General features: G+C 39.2%; 1 protein-coding gene across 4 annotated transcripts in view; it reads right to left on the bottom strand.

Moving 5' to 3' along the window:
* The window catches only part of LOC107660860 (MKL/myocardin-like protein 1), a 53,833-nt gene that overhangs the window by 14,967 nt on the left and 28,380 nt on the right, over positions 1 to 10,486 (bottom strand). For 2 of the 4 annotated variants that reach the window (XM_016450295.1, XM_016450298.1), the window contains 7 exons: positions 6,409 to 6,474; positions 3,498 to 3,553; positions 3,308 to 3,383; positions 2,834 to 2,980; positions 1,770 to 1,930; positions 1,304 to 1,420; positions 933 to 1,183 (listed from right to left, as the gene is read on the bottom strand). In XM_016450295.1, the coding sequence (XP_016305781.1) occupies positions 933 to 1,183; positions 1,304 to 1,420; positions 1,770 to 1,930; positions 2,834 to 2,980; positions 3,308 to 3,383; positions 3,498 to 3,553; positions 6,409 to 6,474 (874 nt within the window). Of the gene's footprint in view, positions 1 to 932; positions 1,184 to 1,303; positions 1,421 to 1,769; positions 1,931 to 2,833; positions 2,981 to 3,307; positions 3,384 to 3,497; positions 3,554 to 6,408; positions 6,475 to 8,912; positions 9,064 to 10,486 lie in introns of those variants that run through there. The other 2 variants (XM_016450294.1, XM_016450297.1) reach the window with 2 other exon arrangements.

Genomic DNA, 10,486 nt, shown 5'->3' with positions numbered 1-10,486 from the left:
GCCTCTCCATATTAAACTGGTTAAATGTAAATTAATTTAATCGTACCCTGCGATACATGAACAGTGTTGATCCTGCACGTTGTCATCCGCGATCGTGATGACCGTAATATGAGAGTTATCCCGCTTTTGCATTGTGATCTGTAAACTCGCTTCGAGTTACCCACCATATTTATTTTTAAATATTTTATATATCCCTCCATGAAATATTTAATTCACACTTGAATGGTGGCCCTTCTGTGTCCAAAATTGTTCAAAAACATTATAGGGGCATTCACTATAAACATCATTTATTTTCAACCTTAGGCATACACAACTTTCTGGCGAAAGTGAAACTAACAGCCTGTGTGAAATGCGCTAGGCTGTACTGTACTTGTCCCTCTCATTCCCACGTTGTGCATTTTGCTTGCTTCATGAGTGTTTCAGCATTATATGAGTGGCTTTGGAAAAGAAATCGCTGCACGTTTCAGATTAAAAAAAAAAACACATAAACGAAGGTCTACATTTCAGTGCCTCTCCATATTAAACTGGTTAAATGTACATTAATTTAATCGTACCCTGCGATACATGAACAGTGTTGATCCTGCACGTTGTCATCCGCGATCGTGATGACCGTAATATGAGAGTTCTCCCGCTTTTGCATTGTGATCTGTAAACTCGCTTCGAGTTACCCACCATATTTATTTTTAAATATTTTATATATCCCTCCATGAAATATTTAATTCACACTTGAATGGTGGCCCTTCTGTGTCCAAAATTGTTCAAAAACATTGTGGGACAAGGTTTTCACACAGACAGCTGTCATTGTAAGAGAGTGAGCAGCTCCGTTTGTTTGTCCGAGGGAGCAACAGTAACTAAGGGGGGCGGGGATTACCGATAGGTCAATTACACACAACACAGTAAAGTGTATCCATAAACTGTGTGGTTGTACTCACTTTGGAGGTGCGGGTAAGATAGTGTGGTAGTTGTAGTGCTGCTGTTGCTGGTTGATGATCTGAAGCTGAAGAAAAAGCTGCTGCTGGTGGAGGATTTTAGCATATGAGGAGTCCAGTTGAGGAGGAGGCTCCCGGTCGTTCTTCTGGTCAGGTGGGATATACTGGTGATATTTGAGTTTCTTCACTTTGGGCTTGTTATCTTTGGGTTTCTTGGATCTTTGAGATGTCCGATCTGTGCTGGACTTGGACTGCTGCTTATGGTGAAGACAAAGCAAAGGAATATCAAAAGAAAAATGAGTGATGAAATCAAATTTTTATTGATTTAGACTGAAAAATGAAACCCATGATAGGTTTGATGGCTTTCACTTTACCTTGGTATGTCCCATCGGTGGACGGGAAGAGTTTGTCATGTTAGTTTCACTGGTTAGATTCTGTGGTGGAGAGGCGTCAGACGCAACGAGAGGAGAAGGTGGGGCCTGAGTGAGGAACTACAACAAATACACTGGCTAAATACAGTATGTGGTCTTAAATGAATTTCTTACATTGTCCTCTCTGTTCTTAAACTTGCATATGTGGCTTATAATAACGAGGTCATTTAAAGTACAAAACAATTTAAAAGGACAGTTCACTCAAAAATTAAAATACGAATGGAAAAAAGCAGCTTGGACATTCTGCTAAATGTATCTTTTCGTGTACTATTGAAAAAAGTTTAAAACAACATGATAATATGTTGGGTGTGTCTGAATGAATGTAGAGTAGTGCTGCCCTCTAGCTTACTGAAAGCACAAAAGCAATATTTCATTCATCTCCTATTGAACAACTGAAACAGTAATATACCCGAGTGGGTGAGAGGTCTCCATTCAGTTTCATCATATCAGAGGGGGAGTGTTGAGGGGCAAGACCCAATGGAGAGTCCTGACTGCACTGGGGATCCGGTGACAGGGCATCACTACTGTCCTCGTCCAATGAGGAGCTCTCACCCTTTGGAGACTCTGTACCTGAAAATACACATAAGAAATTGGTTGTCTGATCTGTGCATGGACACATGTAAGGGGATAGTTCACCCAAAAATTCATCATTGATTACTCACTGCCGTGTCGTTCCAAATCCATAAAACTAATAATATTTTTAATGAAACCTGAGAGGTTGCTGTGTCTCCACTGAAAGTCCAGGTAACCAAAACTTAAAGAGGATCCAAAAAGGCCATTAAGGCATTGTAAAATTATTCCATATGAATCGAGTGGTTTAATCTAAGTCTCATGAAAATTTGGGTGATTAAATGATGGCAGGATTTTCATTATGGGTAACTATCCTCTTAAAGGGAGTCATGTCGAATTACTCAGTCATGTCGTTCCAAACCCGTAAGACCTTCATTCATCTTCGGAACACAAATTAAGATATTTTTTGATGAAATCTGATCCTTTCTGGCCCTGCATAGACAATAATGCAACTGAAATGTTCCCAGGCACAGCAAGGTAGTAAGGACATCATTAAAATAGTCCGAAAGCGAAGGTCTTACAGGTTTGGAACGACATGAGGGTAAGTAATTAATGACAGAATTTTCATTTTTGGGTGAACTTACCCTTTAAGACATTGATGACAGTAAAACTTCACTTACATTTAACAGAATTTGAGTTGTGAATGAGTCAGTGTGAGCAAATCTTTTAAGTGAAAAAATTGACTTTTTTTAGTTCACTGTAGTTTACTGAACTGCTATGCAATTAAAATGACACAGGAACTTTATTGACAAGAAATGTAGGTAAAGCTTCCTCTTTTTTGTCAACTTTGCAAATAATAGATTTGCACTGTTGTCATTTGTGGATAAAATGCTTATGGTGTTTAAAACAGTAACACTGACAAAGCTGACATTGCGATAATAGTGACAGTGGTTACAGACTAACCGATGAGCGTGTGCACAGGGAGGATGTTCTTGTGGATGAGCTCGATGGGACCAGGGCGGTGGGAGATCTTATCATTGAGATCATCTGCCAATCGGGCTCTCTTCAGCTTCAGCTGCTTGGCCTGCAGTGAGGGCTCGGCTGAGGTCTCTGTGGGTGAAATATGATTATTAACAACTGAATCACTTCCTTTGATGTAAATACCATCTAAATTCCCCTCTAAGAGTCTACTGACTCAATTAGTACTTTTGCATGTTGATCAACTACCTGTTTCTGTTGTAACGGAAAAGGAAAAAAATACAAAGGTTATAGAAAAATATAAACAGCTCCTTCACTCTTGAACAGGAACAGGTCAGGATAAGGTTATGGCTATGGACCCTTTCACTGTAAAAAAGGTCCATTGCAAGAGACAGAAACATACTGTGATCATTTAATATTACTGTTTTCATATTTAAAAAAGAATGACGCGACACTCACCTTCGAGGATGTGCATCCTGACCAGTTCTGACCTCTCTGGCCGACTCCTGATCTTCCTCTTCAGGTAATCCTCAGTCTGCACCAGTAAAAGAGAAAACAAGTGTCAATCAAGGATGACAAGAATGTGATTTTTGTTTTTTTAAAAGAAGAACCTCTTTTCCTTCAAAAGGAAAGAGATAAGGTCACTCACGCGTGCTCTCTCCAGACTTCTCCTCTGTTCGTGAAAGGCAGCCGAACTCTTCAGTGCTGTGTACAGAATAGAGACAGAGACAGTCTTGCTTTATGTTCAGTCATAGGGATGTGCATTTTGGTCATTGTGACTGCCAGGTACTCAACAGATTAATTAAGCGAGCATTCAGGAGCAGGAGCAAACCAAAATGTTTCCTGTGTGAACTAACCACTCCAAACAATGTCCCAATACATATCATATTTTCACTCAATCACTGCCATGACTACCAAGTCATGTATCTGTGCCCACCTGTTTGCCTTAATGAACCATATTTGATATTGAGGAATTATGTAAGAAGAATGACAAACTCATCATTAAAGGTCATATTAAAAGGTCATATGTGAAAAAAAAAGAAGATCCTCTTATATCAGATTGGTTCAAATCACCTGCTGAAAGAACAATAACAGCAGGTGTGTATATCCTTCTGCCTGAAATTGCATCTGGGAAATCAAAATCAATGTATTTTAACAGATATAAAATAATATAGATATTTTATTATATACTCTTTACATTTTTAAAAATGTATTTTTTTGCTTAATAGTTTGCTACTTGTCATCTTAGAGTATACCAAACAAGTATATTCCATAAATTGGTAGTAAACTGTACTTGTACGATGTATGTACAGTATATATTTACTACCACAACAGCAGACATTATTTCTCTAAAAGAGGGCTGAACCAAAAAACAAGGACAGTAAACTGCACATGTGATTGAGCTGTAATATGAAAGGGATAACAGAGTAAGAATGTGATGTAACAGCCAAGATTGGGTAACTAACTTCGAATTTCTGAAACCACAAGGTAGGGTCAGCAACGATCCGCCTAGTCTCTTTGCAACAGAGGCTCACAAAAATAAACCAAACGTACTGTACAAAGTTTGGGATCAGTAAGGTTTCATCAGCATATTAGAATAATTTCTGAAGTATCACTGAATGCTGGAGTAATGGCTGATTCAAAGTTGAGCTTTGCCATCACAAGAATAAATAAAAAAAAAATGTTAAAACAGAAAGCAATTATTTAATATTTCACAATATTACTGTTTGCACTGAGTTTTTGATCAAATAAATGTAGCCTTGCTACCTTAGAGAGCAAAATATTAAAAAAATAGATAGATACATCGTACTGATATTTAGTTACGCAAGTTTCTGAAGCTTATACTGTAGAGTTGTGGATAAACGACATTAAAAGCATTAGGAAAGTTGGCATAACCTGCATTGTAAGGCGAAAAGGTGAATTAAAACATGGCGGGAAACTTAGACATTCAAAATAAATTTAATCTAAAATCTTTGATGAAAAAGTCGCCTCTTACAATTACATTAAACAGTTATGAAATCTTAATGTAATCCTGCAGGCTTATGTGCGCAGCAAGTGCAATTGTCAATTAATATTGTAACACAAGTGTTTAGTACTGTTTAAAGTTAACCAAACAGTTCATTTTTGGCTGTCGCTTTTAAAGAGCAAAGCTAGAGCTGCTTGAGCACTTCCTCCATCCCACAGAGGCCACACAGACAGCACAGTGTGAAGACTGCAAATCCTCTCGCCTGATGAGCAGAACATTGAATAAGGAAGTGGAAACAATAGGGGAAGTAGATCCACCTGATAACACAACAACAGGCCCTTTCACAATGACTGTGTGTTGGCAATCAAGAGTCAATAGTCAGTCTTCTATACCAGACCACATCTAGAGAACAGTCCCATCCATTAAAGCCTGCCGGAGCCTATAAGCAAAACAAATGTTTATGCTACAATATGCAGCATAATGCATAAATGTAGATAGCTCACTATTATTGCTTTTGAATGGGTGCTGATTGCTGCATAAGCATTGTTGAAATATTCCATTTCATGCAGAATGATCGGCTGTGAATGTTGCAATATCTGAATAGTAACATGAAATACTTGCGGCCATAGCTGCACCACAACAGCAACTTATTGACATACCAACAAATAGTACCATATCAAGAGTCTGCATGTCATTGTGGCTAAATTGCATAACAAATATTTGTCATTATACCTAGCTTTAGAATATACAGTGGCCTCAAAACGTTTTTGGACACTTTACTCACACTTAATGTATGAATGTCACTGCATATTAAATATCAATGCAAGTGGCATCTGAGAACATGCAACAGATTTTCATCAGGGAACCATTTTTGCAACTGCTTTTAATCAACTGGTCCGAAAGGGATTTTCCTGTCAGTAACCACAAGTATAGTTTAACACATTAACAATTTGTTGAACCAATTTGTTGCATAAAGCCTGACATCAAAAGAAAAAATAAGACGACGACAAAAAAAAATAAAAATAAATTGCATACAGATTCTGTTTTGTATCATATTTGATACATCAGTTTATTATGGCTCATAAAGTATAATATAGTGAGAATGTGGAGCTCATACTTGAGGATAAAAATGCATCTTCGTTTTATTCAAAGGTCATGTTCCATGACCTAAAGGTGGACATTTTTACAATTATTTAACTTGCTATAGAAGTATAAACTATCAGAGGACAGAAGGCATAAAGAAGATTGTGTTTTCAGCAAAGACTTTATCATGTTGATTATTTGCTTTGATTTCATAATTTTGCACAATATATTGCTTATATAAATATAACACAAAATATTGTTTTATAATTTGAAACTTTGTTTGTGCTGTATTACTATAAATGTCATTAGCTTTATATTTTAGCATTATATTTTGCCAAGACATTTATAAATTGACTTGAGTGCCCAAATACTTTTTGAAGCAACTATGCATTTACTCACAAACTTTGCCAAAATGAACCTATTAATTCTTTGCAATCTGCTTTTGTTGCAGTAAATGCACATATGCAAAAAGTGTGATGGTTGGTAACTAGAAGAGTAAAATCTGACTTACGAGGCATGATTCCTTGGCTGACCAGCTCCTCTCGCGTCCTTCTCTGTTGTAGTTTGAGCTGAAGAACTGCATGGGGAGAGAGGAAAGGGGTTCAGATTCAGAGAATGACTGATTCGATATTAACATCAGGACAGCTGCAGCCAGATGACTATAACATAATCAGGACAAGAGCTCGAAAGAGCCCTCTTTCAGTTTCTTTCTAACTAAAGAGTGAATGCTGAGGGCAGGGACTGTGAATGTTTAGGTTGTTTGGGTGGTTTTTCATACTTCCCGTTTCACCACACTCAACTACTTTCCTGAATTCAAAAAGTGTAACTGAGAGGCAATAGGCTTTCTTCAAATCAGGAACTTACGTGTTGGCATAACACACTGAGTAAGTTGCTCAATGATTATAAAGAGGGTGGTGTGTAGACAGCATGAGGAATTAGTTTTATTGTTTTGTTCTGTGAAAAAAGCCGTTACAGTTACTATTATATAAAATGTCATGTCAGGAGGGATGTGGCCCGTGAGTATTGATGGCATCCCAGGAGGCTTTAGAGGCAAGCGTGCACCTGTCAGTCCTGACACAATGATATCATCACCCACATGGCATTGCTTTGTGTGCACTAGTCAGTCAGCTGTTCTGCCCTTCACAGTCACAACGTCTGGGGATAAAGAAACAGAACATCGGCTACGCATGCCAAGACCAACCAAACACTCCTTTTTGTTAAAATAACCATAAGTAAAATAACAAATAAAGGTTCTTCATTGGCATCAGTGGTTCCATGAAGAACCTTTAAAGGGTAAGTTCACCCAAAAATGAAAATCAACGTAATCAACATTGTTTACGTTCAGTAGAAAACGCACGCATGCTGAACGTAAACAACGCTGATTACGTTCTGGTGTACTCTCCAAAATGCCGGAAGACGGTAACTCGGGGAGAAGAATTGTTGAATAAATTATATTATAATTTTTTTCTTTGCACACAAAATGTATTCTTGCTGCTTTGTAAAATTACGGTTGAACCCCTGATGTCTCATGGACTACTTTACCGATGTCCTTGCTATGTTTCTGTGCCTTGATCATGGTAGTATCCTTGCTGTCTATGGGAGGGTCAGAGAGCTCTCAGATTTAATCAAAAATATCTTAATCTGTGTTCTGAAGATGAACGAAGGTCTTAAGGGTTTGGAACGACATGAGGGTGAGTAATTAATGACAGAATTTTTGGGTGAACTAACCCTTTAACATCCATGGAAACTCCACTGCACAAAAGGTTCTTGATGGTGGAAAAGGCTCTACTTTTCTACACATAGAAAAAGTGTTCTTTTACGAACTGTTCACTGAAAGTTTCTTTGGGGAACAGAACATTGTTCTGCTATGGCATTACTACGAAAACCACTTTTGGAAGTGCATAAGGTGACAAAACCAATGGCTGCCACTTTGGTGACCAGCTGTGAGGATGTGAATCCTGCACTTTTAAATCAGAGCCCCTTTTTGTCACAGGTTCCCGTAAAATCCCAGAACACCCACTCTGGTTCTCACTTGCAAATTGAATACGAAAAGTTTCGCTATTTGTTCTAAATTCTTCCTATTCCCACTTCACTTTAACAGCTATTTTTGACCACCCACTCTGGTGGTCAAAATAGTGTAGCTGCTGGGCACTATTCTTGTACCCACTGAAGAAGAAACACAAGCCCTCTCGCACCTCTCCAAGAACCTGGCCTGATAGTGTAAATCAATCAGACACTTTTAAATGCCAACCCTCTCTCCATCTTCTCTTCGCCAGCCTGGAAAATTCCGAGGGAGACCTGGAAAGTGTGGCATCAACATCCAGGTCTTGAAACAAAAGGAAAAAAGAAAACGAATCATGCAGACAACTGGGTTAATCCAAGAGCCTGTGTGTCTGGGGTCTTAATTAAACACGCCTCTTGCAGACTGTCCTCAAAGCCCCTGGGCCTGGCACAGTTTGCAGGTCAACCGGTGCTCGCTCTTGGCTCTGTACACGCAGCTGGGGTGATCTCACCACTAAGACACTAGAATAATTGGTTCTGACGCATTAAAGGGTTAGTTCACCCAAAAATGAAAATTCTGTCATTAATTACTCACCGTCGTGTTGTTCCAAACCCGTAAGACCTTCGTTCATCTTCGGAACACAATTTAAGATAAACAAAAATAACGACTTAATTCCACATTTTCATCTCTACTGCGTCACTTGTGGACGCGCGTTCACGACAGTATCATGACGTGAGCGTGTGGCGGCGCTGACCCAGATCCAGCGTGATGACGTCATCTGGGTCAGCACCGGCGCCGCCACACACGTATGGTACTGTCGTGAATGCGCATCCACAAGTGACGCAGTAGAGACGCACGAGGGTGAGTAATTAATGACAGAATTTTTGGGTGAACTAACCTTTTAAGACTCGGCATAAACGCTAATGAAGCTAAATTCAATATATTAAATTGGGTGAACATCTGGAGGGTACTTTATTTATACTCAATAAAAGCATAAAAACAACAATGCCCACCTTCTTTGAGGCTAAGATATGCATGTCTGTCACAGTCCAGACTCAAAGATAGCTTATCTTGACCATTTCGGATTGGTTGATCCTCAAAAGAGGAAGTATCAATGTGAAGGCAGTGGTTTGTGTCCAACATGTTTGGATCCAGTGTTGAAAGTCTCTGCAAATCTCAAAGTCAAAACTGATATTCCATTAATGGTCCAAAGTGAGGAAAACGGATTGCACAGCACAAGATATCCGTAACAGGTATGTTAGTCCACAATGACAGTATTTACAGTGTTTCAAATCACAGAATTGGAGAACAGACAGCTTCCACTTGGTTTCTTCCTCATCCAAAATCTGATCCTCGGTTCGGTCTCCTTTGGTTCTCAAAGGTGGATGCAGAGGCTCTGCAGCTGCGTCATGCAGAGGCAGAAAATGAAGCTAAAGCACATAGGTGAGGACAGCAGAGCACAGAGCCTGCTCTGCACTCAGCAGAAGACATTCACAGAACAGCGTGTCTCTCACCCTCAAACACAGAGGAGGGTCTGCTGAGTGCCAATGACTGCTCGCTTCAGCTCAGCTGTGGCCTCTCCTTTACACTCTACAATCTGGCAGAACCCCATTCACCCTCTCAGCCTCTTTTCACTGGTTTATTAGGGTAGAATATATATATAAAAACACACTAGCATTCAAAAGTTTGGGGTAGGTAAGTTTCGATGCATTTAAAAAAGGCTGTTATGCTCACCAAGGCTGCATTTATTTAATCAAAAATACAGTAAAAACAGCAATATTGTGAATTATTATTACAAACTTAAATTTTGCGGTTTTCTGTTTCAATATACTTTCAAATGTCATTTATTCCTGTGATGGCAAAGCTGAATTTTCAGCAGCCATTACTTCAATCTTAAAGGTGCAATAGGTGATTGTCTTCAGAAACATTTTTTGTTATGCTGGTTGAAAGTCTCTTCACATCACGATAGCAATCATTAAGTTAAGTGGTCTTAATGTATTTATCTGTATTTATATATTCTGTGGAAGGCGTAGGACCAAGCAATGTTCATCCAATCAAAACCCTTGGTCCGAGTGTTTTAATTGGCTTTCCTACCTGGCTGTCAACGTATGTATTAGCATACCTCTGCGCACCCTGTTCGCGCATGACAGGATACGTCATCAGCGCGTTCACGCACGCTGTGCAGACAGAGCGAGAATGACAGACAAACATCAACAACCCGATCTTCCTTCCTGGTATTGTAGTACTTTTAAAGTTTTCTCACGGTGAATGACACATGATGTAGCCCAGCGGTTTCCAATTCCAGTCCTCGCGCCCCCCACTCTGCATATTTTGCGTGTCTCGCTTAGTTAAAGAGGTCATATGATGCGATTTCAATTTTTCCTTTCTCTTTGGAGTGTTACAAGCTCTTGGTGCATAAAGAAGATCTGTAAAGTAGCAAAGACTAAAGTCTCAAATCCAAAGAGATACTCTTTATGAAATTTAAGAGTCAGCCACGCCTATCTAAAACGGCTTATTCTAAAACGCCCCCACATGTCTACATCACGATGTGGGAAGATTTGCATAACACCACCCAAATGTTCACGCA

This window comes from Sinocyclocheilus anshuiensis, unplaced genomic scaffold (assembly GCF_001515605.1).
Source record: "Sinocyclocheilus anshuiensis isolate Anshui unplaced genomic scaffold, SAMN03320099.WGS_v1.1 scaffold2562, whole genome shotgun sequence".
NCBI lineage: Eukaryota > Metazoa > Chordata > Actinopteri > Cypriniformes > Cyprinidae > Sinocyclocheilus > Sinocyclocheilus anshuiensis.
Note: the sequence above shows the minus strand (reverse complement) of the source record. Positions and strands in the feature narration are given on the sequence as shown.